Source organism: Paroedura picta, chromosome 16, assembly GCF_049243985.1.
Source record: "Paroedura picta isolate Pp20150507F chromosome 16, Ppicta_v3.0, whole genome shotgun sequence".
Classification (NCBI taxonomy): domain Eukaryota; kingdom Metazoa; phylum Chordata; class Lepidosauria; order Squamata; family Gekkonidae; genus Paroedura; species Paroedura picta.
In genome coordinates this window covers 30,257,416-30,279,809 of record NC_135384.1, presented here as the reverse complement: position 1 = coordinate 30,279,809, position 22,394 = coordinate 30,257,416, and the positions used below count along the sequence as shown (strand labels likewise).

The following is a 22,394-nucleotide window of genomic DNA, read 5'->3' as shown; positions in this document are numbered from 1 at the left end:
CCCCCGCTGTCTCCATGGCAACCGCGGGGACTCGGCTTCGGGGGTCCGTGCGGGGGGGGTCTCCGTCACGTGCCGCCGCCTGCCCCGCCCCTGCCCGGGAGCCCCCGCTGGGCGGCGGGGAGGGAGCGAGCGGCGCGCCCGGGGGAGGGGGAGGAGGCGGGCGGGTCACGTTGTCGGCGGGCGGCGCCGCCATTGGCCGGCGGGGGAGCGGCCTGTCGTCACTTCCGGGGACGGCCCAGCCGGCGGCTCGCTCGGGTGGTCGCGCGCCAGGGACGGAGACGAGAGACGGACCCGGCCGCGCGCCCCGGCCCCCCCGGCCCCCCCCGCCCCGCCATGGCCTCCCTCCTCAAGGTGGACCCCGAAGTCAAGCTCAAGGTGACGCCGGCGAGGGGGGGGAGGGGGAGAAGGAGGGGGGGGGCTGTGGGGGGATGGGGGCTCCTCTCTCCTCGAAGGAGGCCCCACCGCCGCCTTCCCCTCCCCGCGGGAGAGTTGCGCTCCGGCGGCTCTGCGAGAACCGCTGCCAGCAGGACTGGGACTGGCCAAGGTCGCCCCGCTGGCTGCGGGTGGGTCGGGGGGGGGGGAGGGAAGCCCTGAGCCGCCGGGATCCACCGGGCGTGAGCTCCGGTGTCTGGGCCCCGCTCTCACGAGGGCGGACGAAGCTGGGTCGGCCTTAAAGCTGGCTGCCTGGACTCGACCCTCTTCTGCGGCTTCCAGACAACTGGGCGACCCTCGTGGATTTGTGGGAATTGGTCATTCTCTCTGTAGGCCACGGTGGCTCTCCGGGTGGCCATGGTGCTAGCAGGCACTCATGGTAGTTGTAGTCCTTGGAGCCACCCGTGGGGTCTGCTGTCAATTCAGACAGCGGCCATGTTTATCAGATGAGAGGAGTGTTAAGATTTCCCAAAACCGTTGAAGGAAAGCCAGGTTGCTGCAGGACTGTTTTGTTGCAGCAGATTACCACTGCTGCATTTTTGGTATAATTAAAGGAATTATTTTGATCCTGTCCATTAGATTTTCACACTTAACCTGCCCCATTTTGGCACAGGGTTGTAAGCCACTTGGGTCCCCATTGGGGAGAAAAGAGGAGATATCATCATATCCGGATAAAGACAGCCTTACAGTCTTGAAACTTAGAATACTTGCATATGCTTGTCAGGCCTTGTAACATTAAATACTGTTAGTGCAAGACAAGACCATGAGTAAATATTTTAAGAAACGTTTAAACTATCTCCCTGTTCCTGTCCGAGAGTCTGCATTTCTGACTCATGAGGATGTGCCGCTGCTTACTCTCAATGGTGAAGCCTTCTGCAAATTTAAGATCTTAGTAACTCATCCTGTGAGTTAGAGCTCCCCTGGGTTTTGTGCCTGAAACCCACGTGTGTGCGCGTGCACCATTTGTACATGCACTATTAGGTCTTTTGGGTGTTACTGTCTCCATTGTAAGGTGTAACTAAGACCTGTCATGATGAATGGCCACGTTACAGGAAACGGGGACTTGGTTCACCCCTCCTAAAGGCATCAGGCTCTGAGTGCACAGTAATGTTTCCTCTTTCCTGTGTGATTAAGCGGCTCTAACGATCATGTAGGAGCATTTTTATAATGAAGTATCTTTGCACATAAAGCGCCCCGACTAATGCAGGTCCATTTTTCCTAGCCAGTTCCTTGGGCCCCTGGAATTTTAACAGGTCAGACAAAGCAAGGGGGTTGAAATGCTGAAAATGAAAACAAAAAGAGATTAGAGATTGAGCTTGTAGATGGCCAGATCGTGCCGATTTCTCCAACCCTGTGATTCTTCAGTGACGTATAGTCAAGCATTATTATAGCTCAGTTGTAGCAGCTAGAATGCTGAAGTAGGCTCGGGTGCCCCAGGTTCAAGAGCTTGCTTGCCCTGATGTTCTCTGGGGACCCTGGATCAGTGAACACTTATGTACTTTACAGGTTTAAGCAGATAAACATGTTGGTCTGAAGTAGCACAACAAAATTTGAGTTGAGTGTTGGTCTTAAATGTCCCATTGGATTAAATTTTTTTGTACTTCGCAGTGTTATTGTGAAGCAAGAATGATGGGGGAAGAACTATCCCCCCCAAAAAAATTCCTTGGAAGGAGGGTTGGGGTACCAATAAAATAAGTATGTTAAGCTTATTCAGTAACCATACACATTCAGGATTTCTGTTTGGCTTTACATGGTTTGTGATTTGAAGTCATGTAATTCTCACATGGTTAGTTCTGTGATGGTCAGAGAACTGTGCAATTTCGTATTGCCCTCTTTGTGCATCTCAGTTCCTGCATCCGTTCATCTTGGCTCTGTTGTCCTGAGCTGCTGCTGCTTTTCTCTCCTGCAGGTCGACTCTTTCAGGGAGCGGATCACAGGTGAAGTAAGTGTCTCGCACATACTTGCTACCTTCCGCTAATGCTTATGCGAACCTTTCTGTTTAAGTGTGCCAGAGGTCTTCTTGGAAACCCTTTGAACCTCAGAGCATCAGCCGAGTCCGGGAGAGAGCAGCTCTGTTCTGCCGTTGTCCCTTGCCAGCTCTTGAAGAGGTTTCTCCTGGCCTGTGCAGGACTACCTCCGTGAGCCTTGCTCTTGGCCTCGTTTTTGGGGTGCCCAGGCAAAGGTGCTTCCCAGTACTTAATGCATCGTATCTCTCTTTTCTTTTTCCAGGCCGAGGATCTAGTAGCAAATTTTTTCCCAAAGAAGCTTTTAGAACTCGATGCTTTCCTCAAGGTGTGTATTGGAGCTCCTCATTGGACAGTACTTAATTTTTAGAATGGTTTCTGCCATTTGCTGCATTTTATGTGTTGTTCAGTTTGAGGGTGGGTTTTGGGACTCTGGGATTGTTGAGCAGCGTCTCAGACCCCTCTTGCTCTGTCTCCCCCGCCTTCTTTCCCAGGATCCTATTCTGAACATTCATGATCTCACTCAAATCCACTCAGACATGAACCTTCCAGTCCCTGACCCAATTCTGCTCACAAACAGCCACGATGGACTGGATGGGGTAAGAGTGCTGGCCAGGTCCAATCTCAAATCAGAACAGGTTCTTGGTGGCTTCTGGATGGGCAGGGAAGCCCGTCTTGACATGGGGAGCAGGAGAGTTGCTGTTCCAGGCTCCGCCCTGATCTCCGACTCCTGATGGTGCGTGCACACTGGTTGAATAATGTCTCCCAATTGTGTTTCTTTCAGCCCAATATGAAAAAGAGAAAGCTGGAGGACTGCGAAGAGACTTTCCAGGGTGAGCATCCAGGGCTCGGCTGCTTTCTCCAGGGTGCCTCTGTGAATGAGTGGCTTGTACACTTCTTTGTGAAACCTGACCTGCTGGGATGAGGAGCCCTAAAAGTAGAGCAAAGCAGCGTCACTCCTGCCAGTCTTAGGACTGGAGTCCTGCCTGATGGTCTTAAAGTCTGCTTCCGAGTCCTGTGCATGACTGGGATACAAGATGGGGAGAGGGACTCCGGTTTCCCCAATAAGATGCACCCTTTGTGGCTTTGGCTTGCACCTGTCCTTGCGGAGAGTCAGGAGTTGAAAAGTGGTCCTTTGGTCTTCCAAAACTGAGTGGGCAGGAAGCTGTTAGGTTAGAACTGAACAACAAAGAACGCCCTCACACTTAGCCTCTCGCACAGAACAGAGTTTGAGTTGCACGCTGAAGCTCATCCCTTGAATAAACTTGCTTGGTCTGAAAGGTGCCTGATTGGATGCAAACTTTGTTCTGCCACTTCAGACCAACACAGCCACTCACCTGAATGGGTCTGTCACAGAGACTTCTGACGCTCACACGGGATAGTGAAGCCTGTGACGTTACCTGAGTGATCCATCTTTCCACAGCAGAGCTTCTGTTTCTATTATTGGGGGGGGGGTTGGGAAAGAGGGCGTGGGTACTGTAGGTACATGAAGTACGACAAGTTCTGTGTACCAGTGTTTCTACTGGTAAAGATACGGGACTCCTGGCATGGAGATGTGAGAAAATTCCATGCAGGATTGTTCTTGCAAAGTGGACCACATGAGCTCCAGGGGACAGAGTCCTCAGCAGGGTGGAGAAAGAGTCTTCACAGTGCTGTCCCAAGCAGAGTTGCACCCTTCTGAGTCCTCTGAAGTTGCACTTCAAATGCTGTTAATCATCACCCAGGGGTTTTCTGCAGGCATTTACTTGTGTGACAGCTTCCCCCAGTACTTGTCTCTTCTTGTGGCCCCAGGTACCAAAGTCTTTGTCATGCCCAACGGGATGCTGAAGAGCAACCAGCAGCTTGTGGACATCATTGAGAAGGTGAAACCCGAGATCCGGCTGTTGATTGAAAAGTGCAACACGGTGAGCTGCAGTGAGCCCTTTTCTCGTTGGGTACTGATTTGAGGTTTGCTTGCCTGGCATCGTTCTCTGAACATAGAAAACACACTCGGGCATGCATTTCAGTCTGCTCCTTACCTTGTTTTCAGTCTCACCCGCCCTTAAAGAGCTGGTTCTCCCTTTTCAGTGTCTTAAATTTTTTGGAAACAGCCCTGCAAATTAGGCTGGGCTCTGAGAGCGATGGGCAAAGGCGTTGTGACCAAGTGGGGAGAATCAGAAGGCAGGATGCCCACGTCCCAGCCCCACACTGACCACTGGGCTACACCGCTTCCCCACAGAGAACAAAGGGCCTAATCTGCAGGACCGTCCCTCCCCCCTGTCCCCCCAAGAGTGCTACAACCAAGCAGCTGAAATATACTGAGGATCCCTGGCCCTAAAGAAAGAAAACTGGCCTCCATCAGGGCTAGGGCCTTTTTTAGCAGGGCTTTGTGGAATGCTCTGCTTAACAAGATCAGGCAAAGGGGCTTGAAGAGCCAGGGGGCCGAAGTGGTAAAGAGCAGCAGACTCTAATCTGGAGAGCTGAATTCAATTCCTCACTCTTCCACGTGCACCTAGCTAGGTGACCTTGGGCCAGTTGCAGTTCTTTCAGAGCTCTCAGCTCCACCTACCTCACAGGGTTTCTGTTGTGAGGAAAGGAAGGGGGGCGGTGATTGTAAGCCACTTGGAGACTCCAGCGTACAAAACACCGGCTCTTCTGGTTGTCGCAGAAGAGAGAAATTAATATCTGCCCCATTCCACCCTCGTCTGCAAGGGGAGGCTTGCATGAATTGATTCCTCCACCCAGGAAACTGGTACGTTAGGAAGAAAGCTGGGCCTTTTATTCTCCCTGAGTGTGGGAGGAATGTTCTGAGTGGAGACGCATCTGTCGGTGTGTGTGCCACACTTAGTTTCAGGGGCACAACTCCAAGGCCTCCGGAGTGGGTTCATGATATCAGTGGGGAATTTGGCCAGCAGTGGGCTTGGAAGCCACTGTTCCAATTCCTGTTCACTCTGGAGTTCTCCGAGTGCTTTGGAGCAAGTCGCTCTCAGCCTTTCCTGGCCTCTGGCCTCGTGGTCGTCTCTGTGCATAGCAGCCCGACCTGGCTGGTCATTCGGTAAAGCAGTGGACCTTCCTCAATTGTCCTGCAGGTCAAAATGTGGGTCCAGCTGCTGATTCCCAGGATAGAGGACGGGAATAACTTCGGTGTTTCGATTCAGGTAAATCAGCCGCTCCAGACTGAGGGATCCAAGGCCCCTTTGCATGGATCTTCTGTGAGCTGGAGGGTGGAGCTCTTGGTGCCTCTCACACCTGGGACAGGGGAGCACCCTGTTGGGTCCTGCACAGTTCTGGGTGGGGGCTGCCAGGAGCTCTCCAGAGCTATGATGGACCTTGCCCTGCCCCCTTAAGAAGCAGCACCCCTGGCAGCCATTGTTCTTTGTCCTAGAGGTGGCCGTTCATTTCTTGGAAAGGGTCCTACATTTAACGGTCTTGGCCCAGATGGTTTTGTGCCAAGGTGGGGGCTGAATTAGATGGCCTGCCCCATGTTTGGGTTGCTGGGTGCATCCAGGCACAGGTGAGCTCAGGAGGGTCTTCTCTTAACGCTTGCCTTGGCTGTTTCCCCCCCCCATTGCAGGAAGAGACTGTGGCTGAACTCCGCACAGTGGAGAGTGAGGCAGCCTCATACCTGGACCAGATTTCTAGGTGAGTCCTTTCCTGAGGTGATGTATGGGGCTCCTTCCAAGACTGGCTTTCCCCAAATGCTCCAGAACATTTGCTGTTTAGGCTCCTGTCAAACCAGCCTCTGCTTCTTTTTCAGATACTACATCACCCGGGCAAAGCTGGTCTCCAAGATTGCAAAATACCCCCATGTGGTAAGGATGGCAGATTCTCTGGTCTCTGTAACACTTCGGTGTTAAGAGGTCCTGGGAATGTATTTGACTGTGTGATGAAGGGTGAGGATACTTAGAACTGCATTTGAGAGCTTTTATCTATCTATGGGTGGGTGGATGGGTGGATGGATTGCATTATACTGTGCCATCCCCCAAAGGCACAGGGTGGCACACAAAAGGATTAAAATAGTAAACAGGTTTTTAACAAGTAGTAATAATTAATATTGATAATAATAAAACATGAAAGATCTAAACCACTTTCCGACTGCCTCCTTCCCCAAGTGAAAAAATTGGGAGGAATAATAAATTTGTTCAGGTAATTTTTTTCAATTGGGTGGGTTATAGAGTCCAGCTAACTATAAGGTTATTTCTAGGCCTCAACCAAACGCCTGGCAGAGCGACTCTGTCCTGCAGGCACCGTGGGACTGCTTCAGGTCCCCCTGGGCCCTCATCTCATTTGGCAGAGAATTCCACCAGGAAAGGCCCTTGTCCTGGTGGAGGCCCATTTTGTTTCCTTGGGCCAGGGATCCTAAGCAAATGTCGTTTGCTAGATCGAAATGTTCATTGGGGGGCGTAATGGAAGAGGCCATGTCCCTGCTTTTGCCATGTGTCATTCTTACTTGGTTTTCTGTCTTGTATGATTTATTTTCCTAGGTGTGGGTTGTAGCTGAGTTAGAGTAGTTTAGCCAGCCTTAGGGATTCTGGCTCTGATGCTTTGGTCTGTGGCAAAGAGTTCTCTCTCCGCTTGGCCTTGGAGCAGGAGGTGCCAGTTGTGTCTTTCTAGCGTGGATGAGAATTTTTCGCCCAAATGGCCAGACAGGGGGAGCCAGGGAGTTAGAAGTTAAAACAGAGTAACGGATTCTGGGTAGTTAGCAAAAGTTTTGAGATGTAAGCATTGTTTCTTCAATAAAGAGCTTTTTCTTCCAAAAGTCTGATTATTGGAAGCAATCGGCTGGGCTCTCATAGGCGGTTCTGTAGATACAAAGATCCTAGATTGTTTTGGCCTTTGAAGTGAGCACCAAAACCTTGAATTTGCTCCGGTCCTCAATCTGGAACAGTGGCAAAACATCTCTACTTGATTGTGTTTTTGTAGGAAGATTATCGCCGCACAGTGACTGAGATGGATGAAAAGGAATACATCAGCCTGCGGCTCATCATATCGGAACTGAGAAATCAATATGTAAGCCAGTGTGTTTGCAGTGCCTCCTCCCCACCTTGTCCCTGTCTCCATCTGGGAGGGGAGGCCCAGAGTGGGCTGTGTCACCTGCCTGGGTTAAGTTCTGGAAAAATGCTGGAGACCATGCTTCCCAAAATATCCTGCACGATTGCTCCACTTCTGGGGTTTCTTTGAAACCTGAAGAATATTTCAGGGGTTTCTCAAGGGTGAAAAGGTTAAGAAAGGCTGCTCTAGCTACAAATATGGACTGGTAATTTCCACTTCATGTGTCTGAGGAAGTGTGTGTGCACATGAAAGCTTCCACCTTAGATAAAATTTGATTGGACTCAGACTATGTCCTGCTGCTTCAGACCAACACGGCTGTTTGTTTGAGTGGCTCTTCCTGCAGTTCTCCTTTGTTCTGGGGAGGAGGGAGGCAAAGCAGAGGCCTGGGGGCCCACCTCTTTGCTCCCCAGGGAGGGATGCTGGGAGGTCTTGGGGAGGAAGTCAAATCCTTCTTGCGTGGCTAATGGGAAACTAGCTAGAGCTACTGGCCAGAGGAGAGGACCAAGCGGGGGCTGGTGGTCGCCTCGGCCCTGATGAGCTGTGGAATGGGCAAACGGACTGCGCTCGGCGGTTGGGATCCCTCCAAAGCTATAGGACAACGTGGCTTTGTAGGTCCCTGAAAATGAGCTCGAGTCCTCTGGGGATTCCTCAAGGAAGATGAGGGTTCGAGTGGGTTGCTTGTGGCCCAGTTGCTGCTGCTCCTTCCTGGAGAGTTGGCTGTTCTTAGGAAGCATGAGCACTCTGACCTCTGCAGGGCCTGCAGTGGGATCTGGCAAGCCAAGCTCTGTCCTGAGTGAGAAGAGAGACCAATCTCTCTCTCTCTCTGTCTCTTCTCCTTCTAGGTGACTCTGCATGACATGATCCTGAAGAACATTGAAAAGATCAAGCGACCCCGAAGCAGCAATGCGGAAACCCTGTACTGAGCGTGTCGACACTCTGAACTGGCCGGCGGTTCAGGAGGCTCAGAGACAGTCTTTGCCTTGGTTTGTGATGTGATGGGGAGGCTGGCTGGGAACAGTTCTTGGCACACTTTTAGTTCAGTCTAAAGAAACTCTCTCCTAGCTCTCTCTGGCTGGTTTTTATTTTGGTCTTGGGGTTTGCGCCCACCTCTGGCGTCCGGGAGGCACAAGGCAGAGCTTGGTGGGAAAGGGGTGAGCGGGCAGCCAGATCTGAGCAGTTCTTGCCCCCGATGCCAACAGCGGCGAGTGGCCATGCTCTGCGCAGCCCAGCAGGAGCCCTCTCCCCACGACTGACCCCGTGACCTTAGTCAAGCGTTGCAAAGAGCAGGCTTAAGTGACCCCTTGTGCCAGCCGTGGCAGTGTCGCCTGGAGAGGGAAGCCAGCGGGAACCCCCTTCTAGTTTCCCCCGGCTGCCTGCATCTAGTCCCTGTTAAGGTTATCTCTCCCCGCCCAGTTCTACACTTCTGTAGTTTTCTCCGTGTCCGTCTGTCCCTAATGCTGTGGGCGTCCCCAAGGTGTCTGGCAGATCCTGGAGCGGCACAGCTGTTCCGAGCCTCGGCCATTCAGAGTTTGCTGTCTTTGCTCCCTCGGCCCCTTGAATGTGCCTAGCAGCTGGCCCTTAGCCCTGCCCTTTGGAAGTGTCTTGGCCCCCCTGTGTCTGTATGAGTCCTGCTAGACTCCTTGAGGTTTACTGTCCCCCTTTTCTAGTCTTCAGGAAAGCTGGAAGGAGGTGCCAACTAACAGATGCTGCATTTCCCCCTGAAATTTCCTCCCCGACCCTTCTATCCCTGTTGTGGTGTTAGATTTGTAAGAACTGTGGCAGGCAGAATGATGATGACGTTCCTCCTCCTCGGGGGGCTTCTGAGCCCTCTTGCTGAAAATCCTGCCGGCTCCGGAGGGAGCAGGAAGCGCTGGCCCCCTCGACTCTTCCGCGCTCCCCCCTACAAACGCCTGGGTGTCATTTTGTCATTTTGTAGCTGGGCCAGCCTTGGTCTTCCCTGGAGTCAGGCCGGGAGGAAGACTCCTCTCCTCTTCGCTGCGGCCTGAAAGCGACCCGCCCTGTCCCTCCTGCCCCCTCCTTGTATCGGTTGCTTTGTTGGATTGTTCATATGTCCTTGCCACATTGAACGTATGTACAACTTTTATTATGTCGACAAATTAAAGGTAATAGGTACTTTGACTTCTTCCGCGCTGATGGCCCTGTGTGTGAGTGGCTACGTAGTCCTCCCCCTGAACGGCAGGAGCAAACCCCACCCAAGCAGATGAGCTTCCAGCATGAGGCCCCCCACGACTGGGCCAGGCAGAATGAAGCAATGGCCTTCTCCCTCCCTCCCGCTACCGGCCCATCACCCAGCCTCTCCCCCCCCCCCCCCGGGGAAGGGAGGACCTGAAGATCCTGACTGTGAAGCCTGCCAGGTGACTGCAGGGCGGGAGCAGCCATGAGCCAGGGGATGCTGCAGCAGAGCCCCCCCCCCCCCCCCGGGCGGCTGGTGAAGGGCAAGGGGTGGGTGGGAGTGCCCCCCCCCCAACTTGGAGCCCGGAGTGGGCAGGGTCTGGGCCCAGGCCTTGCTGCTTTGTCCATTGACTCCTTCCCTGTCTCGAAAACATATAATATTTTCACCATCTGGACTGATGGGAAGGAAATTCTTGAGCGGTTCCTTCAGGATTGTGGCAAGCGTTCACCCCCAGCTTCCAGCTGACCATGCGGCGCCATCTGCACATTTCCCGGATGCTGCTGGGGAGCTGTGCAGTGGGGGCCAAAGCTCCGCTTTATGGCAAAGACACGTTGGCGGCCAAGCTTCCCTGCCTGGAATCCTCAGAAGTCATCCATAGTCTGCAGTGCTGCGTTGCACTCATGTTTGTTCTAATGTCTCGGGGAATCCCACTAGGGGAATTTACCAAAGGCAGTTTTTGGATTGCACGACCTGCCCGTTAAAGGAGCAGATCAGCAAAACCAGATGGCTTCTTGGAGCCATTTTGGTGCAAGGACAGCAACGGCCGAACCCCACGCGTTGTCACCCCCAGCCCCCAGCTCCAACCCCTCCCGTGCATCCACAGTGACCTTCAGCCTCACCCAAATAAGGATCGTCCTCTCTTTCTCTTTCATGGGCGGTGGGTGTGGGAGGGAAGGCATTTCCTTGCTTCCAGGCCTCATTAACCATCTTGGGAGACAAACTCAGAACCAGTGCTGTCCCTGGTATTGTCGAGCAGTACTGTTACGAGATCTCAGACTAGCAGCAGCACCATCCCTGGCCCACCCAGCTCCATGGTATGGAAGGCCCTTCTACCCCCATTGGGCCAACCCCACAAGAGAATCCGTGAACCCAAATCAGACATCACAGATTCCAACATATAGACACCTGTGAGGGAACATTTTAACCTCCCTACTATTGCAGACCTCAGAGAGATCATTCTATTTCTTTCAAGAGAAAATCGAAGGGAATGTGCAACACGAAAGTGCTGAATGAGATCTCGCAAGCAAGCAAACCCTGTACTCTACCCTGGCTTAAGCAGCTACTCTGGTTTCTTGAGAACAGGGGTAGTCAAACTGCGGCCCTCCAGACGTCCATGGACTACAATTCCCAGGAGCCCCTGCCAGCATTCGCAGTTTGCAGTTTGACTGCAGTTTGACTACCCCTGCTTTAGAAGTTCTTAGAAAATTTAATTGGCTTTTCTTACATTTTTTATCCGAGTACAACCTTGCCTCTGTTCAAATCTCTGACCTCCCCCACGACTGAATAGGCACACCTGCCAGTTCCTTCCTCCCCCTCTCTAGATCAGCACCTCCCTTTTCCTCTCTCGGAGAGTTTACTCTTGAAAGACTCATGGCGTAATTCACAGTGAGCCTCCCCCCCCCCCCAGCCTGCCCCCTAGAAATTCCCAGCACAGCTGTCCTTCACGTAAATTCAGGGGGGCCGCTGTCTTGGTCTGAAGCAGCAGCAGAAGTGTGGAGTCCAGGGGCACCTTAAAGACAACAAGTCTCATGGCAGGGGCGAGCATCTATGGGCATGCCCCCAGTGAAAAACCTTCATGTCATGAGCCCGGCAGCCACTAGGGGCCACTGTAGTACTACAGAAACCAGGCAAGCTGCTTTGGAGCATTCCAGCTGTGCACAGCTGCAGGCCCCTCCTTGCCGTGCCCACCCAGCTGGAGAGCAAGAGGCTGCATAGACCTGTCCCTCCTGCCTCAACTTTCCCCCAAGGAGCAGTCAGAAAAATCTCCTCCTTGATTGACACTCTCACCTGCTACGAGGCACCCTTGAGAGGCAGCCCAGTGTTCAAGTGTGGCGGCCTCTAATCTGGAGAGCCGGATTTGATCCCCTGCTTCTCCTCCTCTTCCACACGCAGCCAGCTGGGTGACCTTGGGCCAGTCGCAGTCCTCTTAGAGCTATTCCTGCAGAGCAGTTCTCTCGGAACTCTCTCAGGCCCCACCAGCCTCCCAGGGTGTCTGTGGTGGGGAGGGGAAGGGAAAGGTTTTGTAAGTCGCTTTGGGGCTCCTTTGGGGAGTGAAAAGCGGGGTATCAAAAAAAACCCAGCTCCTTGTCTTGATTTTGACAATGCTAGTGAATAGCATTGGGAGGGCATGTATGGCCAAATCTTGTCAGATCTCAGAAGCGTAGCAGGGTTGATCCTTGGAAGACAGAAGCAAGCGTGGACCATTGGAAGGGGGGGGGGGGTCTTGGTCTTCCCCGGCCTGGATCTTCAGCCTGCTGCGTTCCCCCCGCTATTCACCGTCTCAGCCCTTGTTCACACCTGGGCAGGGCAGAGGTGCAGGTGCCACGAGATTGCTCCTAAGACAGACAGTGGCACTTCATTGGTTGTGAAATTGCCTGTCAGCATCTTTCAGCAGGAAGCCCAAAGGTGAAGCAACAGCCAGCCCAGGCCACAGACAGAAAGGGGGAACATTCCAGCCCAACGGCTGCCCTTGCTCGGGTGGCCAGCCTCCCAGTGGCTCCTGGAGATTTCCCAGTAATCCAGTGGATCCCCCTCCCCCAAAGCCTGAGGTGCCCTCCTCCCATCCTGGCCCACGTGTGGCAGGGAAGACTCCTGTGGGGGTAGGCAGTCCTTGCGTTCTGCGGCACAGGATGCTCCCCAGAACAACAGAAAGTTGTGCTCTGAAAGTCCTCTTTGTGAAGTGATGTGACTTTGGTTGACCGGATGGCAAGTTTGCGACAAGGCACAAGGGAGGGAAATCTCTTCTTAGTCCTGATTACGACATTTCAGGGTGAAGGAAGTGATGCTCTTGCAACATGCATCTGTCCCACGGAGGTTCTGCTGGATCTTACATTCAATCCCTCCCAGATAACGTTTCCCTCTTCACCTGTCAATACCTGTCCTTGATTCACTTCAGGTGACTTTAGATGGTATCTCTGTGTGTAATCCCTGACTGATGGATTCCTGAGGAGTAGTTGGTGGGGGGGGGCACCCTTGATGTCCTGGTTCAAAGCTTCTGAGTGGGAGGAACAGCCTTGAGCAAGAGAATGACAGAGGTGCAAAACTCATTTGCATAAGAGGTCTCCGCCCCAAAATCAGGCTTTATCTTCCTCTCCTTCTCTCAATGCGGCTTCCATCTGTGTTCTCCTAACTCTGCAAACTCCAAGAACCAGCTATGCTGAAAATGAACATAAAGATGGTTTGTGCGCTCCTCGCTATATCCACAGCAATGGCTTTTATCTTAGGCTGGATATTCCAGAGGAGGCCAGAGGAGCCCCCCGGCTGTCAGAGCCAGCACCAGGAAGGGTGCCTGAAGGACGGAGGCCAAGAGGGACCCAGCTTGGTCTTTGCTGATCTAACTCCAGAGGAGATGGTCCAAGTGCAGAGGTACTTGTGGGACAATCTGGGGGTGCCTTTGGTGGACGCCCCTCGATCCAAGCCGTCAGACAACTGCCTTTATTCCATCGTGCTCCACCTTCCGCCCAAAACGGAGGTGCTGGAATTCCTGGATCACCACGGGAGGAAGCCGACCCGACAAGCCCTGGCTGTGGTCCATTTTGGAAACCAAGAGGACCCAAATGTCACCGAATATGTCGTGGGGCCTCTTCCAAGGCCTACGTATCACCAAGATGTCACCGTGCAGAGGTATGGAGAGAAGCTGCCATATTACCGAAGATTTCTCTTGAAAAGTGAACAGGATGAAATCGATATTTTCTTGAGCAAAGAATTTAGTAAAGCTCCAAATTTCATGCTCAGGGTGTTGGATTTTGATGGAAGGAACCTTGTGAATAACCTTGCTGTGCCGCCAGGGTTTAAATCTGGAGACAGGAAACTCTGGATGGCTCATTTCCAGAATGTTTCTGGGCTTTATTTGCATCCAGTGGGATTTCAGGTGCAGGTGGATGTGAGCAGCTTGAATGTGTCGGCGTGGAACGTGCAGAGTGTGTTCTATAATGGGCAGTACTTTAGGGACATGGAAGACCTTGAGAGGCAATTCAACGAGGGGAGGGTTCAAGTGACCAAAGTGAAGAAGGCTCCTCTTGACGGGGGGTACTCATCACTGAAGCCAAAGGTCCCACCCCAGTGGGCAGGCCCTTTGCACTATGAACCTCGTGGCCCTCGCTTCTGCATCCGGGACAACCAGGTCTCCTTCATGTCTTGGAGTTTTGCCTTCGGAATGGAGGTCAACCGAGGGCCACGTATCTTCGATGTTAGGTTTCAGGGTGAGAGGATAGTCTACGAGTTAAGCCTGCAAGATGCCTCTGCCCTCTACGGGTCCAACAGTCCAATGACAATGAATACCAGATTCATGGACCTAAGTTTTGCCCTTGGGAGAGGTACCGTCACCCTTATTCCAGGCGTTGATTGTCCTTTCTTGGCGACCTATTTGGACGGGCACTATTTCCTTGACTCCTCCCGGCCTCTCACCCGCAGAAACTCTATCTGCATCTTTGAATTAAATGCTGAGATTCCGCTCCGACGCCATTTTGACCATTTTATCGAGGACTCTCCGTTTTACGGGGGGCTGGTCGATTCGGTTCTGGTGTTCCGGTCTGTCTCTACAATGGTTAACTACGACTACGTCTGGGATTTTGTGTTCCATCAGAATGGAGCTGTTGGCGTCAGGATGTTTGCCAGCGGGTATATTCAGACGGCTTTCTTTTTCGAGGATGCTGCAGATTTTGGGAACAAGGTCCAGGAACTGACCCTGGGAGCAATTCATACTCACAATCTTCATTACAAAGCAGACTTGGATGTCGGAGGTAGGTGTAGTTTTTGATTTTGAAGAAATGCAACAGTCTGCCTGCTAGGTAGATATTTAATTGTATCTGGAAGGCTCTCTGAGTATAATCTGACGCTGGTTTGAGAGCTAAGAAACATCTAAGCGTTCGCAGACAGGTGTCTGGCAGCCCCTCCCATCCCTGGAGCCCCACGAGGACCTGAGTGCAGGGAGTCCCTTCTTCTAAGGCCTGCCGATTGCAGTTCTTGGTAATTGTCTGTAAATAAAATCTTCCATCTTCCTTCAACCTTCAGAAAGGGAAGTGCAGGTATGAAGGCGAGTCCAGTGCAGGACTTGTAATCTGACTTTTTTCGTTGGGGGCTAGTTTAGCATGGTGGAGTTGTACATCCCCCCCAGCACACCATGAATTGACTGGGTCAGCCTTCTGGGCTTTGTCAAGCTACACCCAAACACACCACCTTCCACCCTCAGGCCTCCCTGCCAGGCGCAGTCCACAAGCAACTCTTGGGGTGGGGCTCATTCTCATGTAGATGCCCAGGTCAGGTCGCCTGCTAGATTTAAGGACTGTGAGACCATTTAACGGCAAAGATGAATCCCAACTGCTCTCTAACATGGCTTCTCCAACGTGGCTTCTCTCACATCCTTGGTATTCTTGGGCTTGGAGGGCCCTGCTGATGGACCTCTGATGGCCCCTGGGGTGGTGGTTGTATTTGTTGTTATTGTTATTTCGATTTATAGCTCGCCACTCCCCTAAGGCTCGTGGCAGGTAACAACATATAAAAACCCATAAAACCCCTAATACATAAAACATCCTACAAAACAGATACATCGTCTGACCCAACCGCCCCGGCAACAGCGGCATTCCCAGGGAGGAGACCAGGGAGCACTGCACATATAGCCCTGAGAGGGACATGGAGTGTTAGACTGGGTGGGCCATTGGTCTGAGCCAACATGGCTTCTTTTATGTTCTTATTTCTGTCTCATTGCACGAATCACTTTTTGGCTTTTGCTTCTTGCGGATGGTGTTTCTGTCTCCCTGGTTCTTTTCCCTATGAGCTCCAAGGCAGATGCTGTTGCCTGTTCCCAGTTCTCTTCCCTACAGGCTGTTTCAGGTCTTTTCGCTTTCCTTCTTTCCCAGATCCTAATCAGTGCCCTCATGTTACTTCACCTGGCTTGTGGCTCTTTCTCTGCTACTCTGCAACTTGCTACTACCCACCTACAACTCCAAACACAAAATGCCGCTCCACCAATCTACCATCTTTCCGGCTTCTGGGATTGCTGTGCACAGATATAGGCTTGCTATTGGTGTGTCAGTCCGGGCTGCCACGGTGACTGGAGGGCACCACTGGCATTTGGGGTTTCCCTGCCACCAACAAGACCATGTTTCTCTCCTCACAAGGAGCACGTGCCAGCTGCCATGACTGGCGATCTCAAACTCCAAACCATGCGACTCCATGATAAAGCTGTAATAATGTTGCTTACAATTTCATTTCACCCCCTCCATCACGTACGAAAGGAGTGTAGGTTGTGGAGACCCCCCCCCCCGCCCCGAACCTGTGGGTGAAAACTGTACTAAACTTTAATAAAGATAGATTCAAGTGGGTAGCCATGCTGGTCTGAAGGAGCACAACAAAATCAGAGTCCAATCAGGCACCTTTAAGAGCAACAAAGACTTGTTTCGAGTGCATGCACTCGAAAACTCACACCTTGAATAAATCTTTGTTGCTCTTAAAGGTGCCTGATTGGAGTTTAGTTTTGTTTTAATAAAGATGTTCTTGTGAAAGGAGTGGTTGAAAAAGCACGCAGACATCCCTGTTCTCAGTAAAGCCCCCTCCCCAAAACTGGGCGAAAACCATAATAAACTTTAATGAAGGTGTTCTTGTGAAAGGAGTGGTGGATAACACACTCAGAATGTCCCTGTTCTCAGGGGGGGGGGAAACCCTCCCCGAAACTGGGGTTTTCTGACTCAGCTGTCTTCCTGGGCTGGTCCCTAACCTAACAGATCTGTTCCCTGATCTCTTTCAGGTCAGGCAGACTCACTCCCCCCCCCCCCCCCCCCCGACACACACACACACACACACCATCTTGCAGTGAGGGATCCGTTGTGAAATTGTCTGTTAGGATCTTTCAGCCGGAAACCAAAAGGTGCAGCAAAGAGCCGCATTCAGGAGGGGGGAAACATTCCACCACAACGGCTGCCCTTGCTGGAGCTGCCAACCTCCTGCCAGCACCTGGAGATTTCCCAGTAATCCAGTTGATTTCCAGGCAGTAGACCTCAGGTCATCTGGAGGAAATGACTGCTCTTGAGGGGGGACTCCGTGGCATTATGAGCAGAACAGAAAAAAGCAGGCTCTAGAAAACAGCCCGGTGTCCATTGCCCAGGTGGGACACATCTGTGCCCCTCTGCCCCCACACCTTAGCCTGCAGGTTGCCCGTGGCCTCTGCCACTGCTGCACGTCTCCAGACTATAAACATCAGCTCTGCAGGCAAAAATGGGCAGCTTTGGAGGGGGGACTCCAAAGGTATTGCCCTATTTTGAGGCCCTCCTTCCACCTGAGGGGTAGCCGACCTCTAGGTGGGACCTGGAGATCTCCAGGCATGGCAGCTCGTCTGCAGACTGTAAAGATCAGCTCGCAAGGTGAAAATGGCTGCCCTGGAGTGTGGAACAGGGTTTTCGGGCAGGAGAAACGTTTGAGGCCTCCCACTCAGGGTTGTTGTGGAGATAAGACGCTTGAGGCCAACCGCATAGGCTTGTTGTGCAGATGAAACAGGAGGCAGAAGAGCCCCTGCAGCACCGCCCTGTTTCGTCTGCACAGCAGCCTGACACAGCCCTGTGGGGTAGCCCTGAAATGTTTGGAGGGGGGGGGGGGTAGAAGAGACACGCATGGCTTGGCCGTGTCTCCCCTCCAGCAGAGAGGGCGGCCCCAGCAAGGCCGTCGGTGAGAAGGGGCTTGTCTGCAGACTGCCTGTCAGCTGTCCGTCCGTAAGGCTGGAGGGGAAATCTCTCCCCCCCCCCCAGGCGTGCCCCTTCCAAAGGAATGCATGTGGCCGCAGCCACCCCTGCAGTGGTCCTGGAAGAGCACGGATGGCTGACCCTCCGCATGACCCGGACAGCCAGTGACTCTCAGGGGTCCCCTTCACAGCAGGCCGGAAGGGAAGGGAGGTGGCCGGAGTCCTGAGGTCCCTCGCACCGCAGGACATGCTGGCTAACCAGTGAGCCGGCCTGGACCACAAGCTCACTTTCACGTGGGATGATGGTGGTGGTGGCGGTGGTGGTTTCGATGACCCCTTGCTGGGACCCACATCCTCCCCAAACCCCGCCTTCTCCAGGCTGTACCCCCAAAATATCCAGGTATTTCCCAGCCCAGAGCTGGCGTTCCTAACCCGTGCAGGTGACGTGGCCTTAACTTGTACAGCACGTAAAATCTTCGCGTTGTTAGCTCAAGCCAATTACGATGACGGAGATCTGAATTCCTTCTCTTGCGGATCCCAGGGAGTAGTTCCACGGGGGGGGGGAGTGCTCACGGGATGCATCTCTCTTGCCTCCCCCTCCCCCCCTCCTGGCCACGTGGGGCTACGCAGAGTCCTATGGGAGTCAGCAGTCCTGGTGTCCAGATGTGCTTGCAGCTCCCCAGAGCTCCCATGTCTGTTGGGGGAGATTCCTTGGACCAGACTCAGGGCATTTCAGCACAACGCTCATATTGCTGAATTGTGCCTCTTGTCAAGCACTACGTTTTTGACATCTGGGTTTGGTTTTTCTCCTGGGGCCCCGAAACAGCGAACTGAGCCTGGCCTGACAGAGACCGAGCAGAGACACCTCTTGGAAGCCGAGAATCCGAGAGTTGGGAGGGGCCGTCCAGTCCAGCCCCTGCCCTTGCGAACGGCTGCCTTCAGTCCTGCCCAGGGAGACCGGCAAGCGGACACGTAGCACCTGCTTCGGAGCCGGAGGAAATAGTTTTACTCGGCCTCTGGGAAGAGATGATTTACGAACCAGTGGGGGACCTGCAAGGCCTTGCGGGAGGCGTCTCATTCCCCCTCCTCCGCTGTTCCCCTGAGCACCCGGCTCTGGCCTGAGGAAGCCTTAGGGTCAGCTGCAGAATTCCTGTCCTCACTCCGGCCCCTACTTCTCGGGGTGAGGATCAAGTCCTGTTTCTTGAGGGATGTGATTTCATATATGTCCGTGGGAGAAGTTGTGGGAACATGCAAATAGAGGCAATGAGATAAGGTACAGGGGAAAAAAAACGTTTTGGGTCTCAGTGAAGATATTTTAGCACAAAGAAAGTGGTGCTTTAGGAATGAGAATCTATTCAAAGGAGGTTCTGCTGGGATGCCCACTGGATTCACTTTAAAGAATTGGCTGCAAACAACGGTTCCCTCTCCACCTCGCACCACCTGTCCATGATCCGCTTCAGTGAACTGTAGATGTTCTTTGTATGTGGAATACGTGACTGATCCTGAGGTGCTCGTGAACTTTCCTGAGGAGTAGTTCAGGTGGGAAGCCACTCTTGATGATCTGGTTCAAAGCTTTTCAGTGGGAGGAACAGCCTTGAGCAAGAAAAGGACAGTGGTGTGAAACTCATTTGCCTAAGAGGTCTCCGCCCCTAATTCAGGCTTTATCTTCCTCTCCCTCTCTCAATGCGGCCTCAGTGTGCGTTCTCCTAACTTTGAAAACTCCAGGAACCAGCTATGCTGCAAATGAACACCAAACTGGCTTGGCTGCTCTTTGCTCTGTGCGTAGGAATGGCTTTTATCGTTGGGTGGGTATCCAGAACGAGGCCACAGAAGACCCCCGTCTGCCAGAGCCAGCAGCAGGAGGGGTGCCTGAAGGACGGAGGCCAAGAGGGACCGAGCTTGGTCTTTGCTGATCTAACTCCAGAGGAGATGGTCCAAGTGCAGAGGTACCTGTTGGACAACCTGGGGGTGCCTTTAGTGGACGCCCCTCGAGCCAAGCCGTCAGACAACTGCATTTATTCCATCGTGCTCCACCTTCCGCCCAAAACGGAGGTGCTGGAATTCCTGGATCACCAAGGGAGGAAGCCGACCCGACAAGCCCTGGCTGTGGTCCATTTTGGAAACCAAGAGGACCCTAATGTCACCGAATATGTCGTGGGGCCTCTTCCAAGGCCTACGTATCACCAAGATGTCACCGTGCAGAGGTATGGAGAGAAGCTGCCGTATTATCGAAGAGTTATTTTGATAAGTGAACTAGAAGAAATCGATATTTTCTTGAGCAAAGAATTCATTAAAGCTCCAAATTTCATGCTCAGGGTGTTGGATTATGATGGAAAGAACTTCGTGAGGCTGCCTACTTTGCCGCCAGGGTTTAAATCCGGAGACCGGAAAGTCTGGATGGGTCATTTCCAGAATGTTTCTGGGTTTCATTTGCATCCAGTTGGGTTGGAGGTGCAGGTGGATGTGAGCAGCTTGAACCTTTCTGAATGGAACGTGCGGAGTGTGTTCTATATTGGGCAGTACTTTATGGACATGGAAGACCTTGAGAGGCAATTCAACGAGGGGAGGGTTCAAGTGACCAAAGTGAAGAAGGCTCCCCTTGACGGGGGGTACTCATCACTGAAGCCAAAGGTCCCACCCAAGCAGCAAGGCCCTTTGCACTATGAACCTCGTGGCCCTCGCTACTGCATCCGGGGCAACCAGGTCTCCTTCATGTCTTGGAGTTTTGCCTTCGGAATGGAAGGCAACCGAGGGCCACGTATCTTCGATGTTAGGTTTCAGGGTGAGAGGATAGTCTACGAGTTAAGTGTGCAAGAAGCATTTACGCTCTATGGGTCCAATAGTCCAATGACAATGTTGCTCCGGTACATGGACCAGAGCTATGGTCTTGGGGCATATACTTTGACCCTCACTCAGGGCGTTGATTGTCCTTTCTTGGCGACCTATTTGGACGGGCACTATTTCCTTGAATCCTCCCGGCCTCTCACCCGCAGAAACTCTATCTGCATCTTTGAATTAAATGCTGAGATTCCGCTCCGACGCCATTTTGACCATTTTATCGAGGACTCTCCGTTTTATGGGGGGCTGGTCGATTCGGTCCTGGTGTTCCGGTCCATCACCACATTAATCGGCTATGACTACATCTGGGATTTTGTGTTCCATCAAAACGGAGCCGTTGGCGTCCGGATGTTTGCCAGTGGATACCTTCAGACGGCTTTCTTTTTCGAAGATGCTGCAGATTTTGGGAACAAGGTCCAGGAACTGACCCTGGGAGCAATTCATACTCACAATCTTCATTACAAAGTCGACTTGGACGTTGGAGGTAAGTGTGGTTTTGGTTTTGAAGTAATGCAACCGTTTAGGGTTGCCAACCTCCGTGAGGTGCCTGGAAATTCCCTGCAATCATGATATCCCCAATGAGGGAGTTCACTTCCTCCTTAAGCACCTGTGCTGAACCTCAGAGTATTTGTGGCCACTGTGTGGCACAGGCTGTTTCCGCATGACCAATAAGGCTCTGGTTTCTATTTATTTGACTCTGGGTTTCCACCCCCTTTCCGCACGGAATCAGGCCCTCCAGGAGGGGTGCCAGGGCTGTCCCGACTTGTCCCCTCAACTGGCCCCCATCAAGGAAACACTCAGAAATCTGCCTTCCATTTTTTTGATGCAGGATCCAATGGGGTGCAAGTCAGGGCCGGGCCATGCGGAAGTGGGAAGAGTCGTGCTTTCCTCAGTTGTGCTTTCCCAGTCATTGCTCCCGCCGCCAAGGGTCACTGAAACCTTCCCATGCCCTTTAAAAAAACATGGCCAATGGCATTACAATGCAATTCCAATATAACAAAATAGCAAAATGAAAACCCTCCACCATGTTTGGTCAGCCCCTTTCCTTCTTTCTCATGTGCATCATTTATCGGAAATTGCTTTACATGCTCTTTGTGTGTGTGTGTGTGTGTGTGTGTGTGTGTGTGTGTGTGTGGAATGGGATCATAAAACAGACCACCTTTTTGTATCTCCCTGTGTTGTTATGGTTTCGCATCATCATGCGATTGTGGTAATTTTTTTTTAAAGATTATTTTGGATTTGGGGGACGCTCAAAATGCAACAAAATGGCACTGGAACATGACTGGGAGTTTTCGCCACATGACAATGATTGACTAGCAGGAATTTTTCACTCCCTGGCCCTCTGCAAGCGCATGCAGAAACAAATCTGTGGCAAACAAAGGCTCCCCCATGTGCAAGTGGGCAAAGGTCCAGGGAGCTGCCTGAGGAAGAAGCCAGGGCCCGTTGCGACCTAAAAACTGGGTGAGTCCTCTGTGCGGAGACAGTTGCAGGGTGCTGAACTGTGGATGGCCATTGGCCTGAGTCAAAAACACAAGAGAAGCCATGTGTCTTTCCTGGTGGCCTTTTCTTCTTTTGCGGTGGGTGGTTCTCTAATGGTTCTCTATTGTTTTGGGATCGTTTTCGCTTTCCTTCTTTCCCAGGCCCTTCCCTGATTGCAATCAGTGCCTTCATATCGTTCCAGCTGGTTTGTGGCTCCTCTCTCTGCCCAAGGAAATAATCTAGCAGAGGAGGACAAAGAGGGGAAGATAAAAGGTTCACCTCTCTCTCTCTCTCTCTCTCTCTCTCTCTCTCTCTCTCTCTCTCTCTCTCTCTCGTGTGCCCACCCTTCTGCCCCATGAGTGCTGATCCACCTAGCTAGCCATTTCAGCAGCAGCAGCAGCAGCGTAGGTCATGCTGTTTTTCCTTCCTGGGCAAAGCATGCCAAGACACTTCCTTTGTGTGGGACTGAAGCGACCAGTGCTGTGCATCACACTCTGGTTCCCTTACGACTTGTTTTACTCGGCCTCCTGGAAGAGATGATTTACGAACCAGTGGGGGACCTGCA

General features: G+C 52.5%; 2 protein-coding genes across 4 annotated transcripts in view; both read left to right on the top strand.

The window, feature by feature from the left end:
- The first annotated feature begins 201 nt into the window (after nucleotides 1–201).
- PSME3 (proteasome activator subunit 3) lies at nucleotides 202–9,566 on the top strand. Of its 2 annotated transcripts, XM_077313125.1 has the most exons (11): nucleotides 202–375; nucleotides 2,342–2,374; nucleotides 2,662–2,724; nucleotides 2,891–2,995; nucleotides 3,181–3,229; nucleotides 4,188–4,300; nucleotides 5,465–5,533; nucleotides 5,950–6,017; nucleotides 6,133–6,187; nucleotides 7,299–7,385; nucleotides 8,270–9,566. In XM_077313125.1, exons 1-11 carry the CDS (start codon nucleotides 334–336, stop codon nucleotides 8,348–8,350), a joined length of 765 nt encoding a protein of 254 aa, XP_077169240.1. In that variant the 5' UTR covers nucleotides 202–333; the 3' UTR covers nucleotides 8,351–9,566. The 2 variants fall into 2 exon arrangements, with proteins under 2 accessions (XP_077169240.1, XP_077169241.1); XM_077313126.1 differs by lacking the exons at nucleotides 202–375; nucleotides 2,342–2,374 and adding an exon at nucleotides 2,552–2,570.
- Nucleotides 9,567–12,965: 3,399 nt separating this feature from the next.
- Nucleotides 12,966–22,394, top strand: part of LOC143825688 (amine oxidase [copper-containing] 3-like) — a 43,489-nt gene continuing 34,060 nt past the window's right edge. Inside the window, exon 1 of one of the 2 annotated variants that reach the window (XM_077313920.1) lies at nucleotides 12,966–14,582. In XM_077313920.1, the coding sequence (XP_077170035.1) occupies nucleotides 12,995–14,582 (1,588 nt within the window). In that variant the 5' untranslated portion in view covers nucleotides 12,966–12,994. Of the gene's footprint in view, nucleotides 14,583–18,230; nucleotides 20,835–22,394 lie in introns of those variants that run through there. The other variant, XM_077313919.1, reaches the window with a different exon arrangement.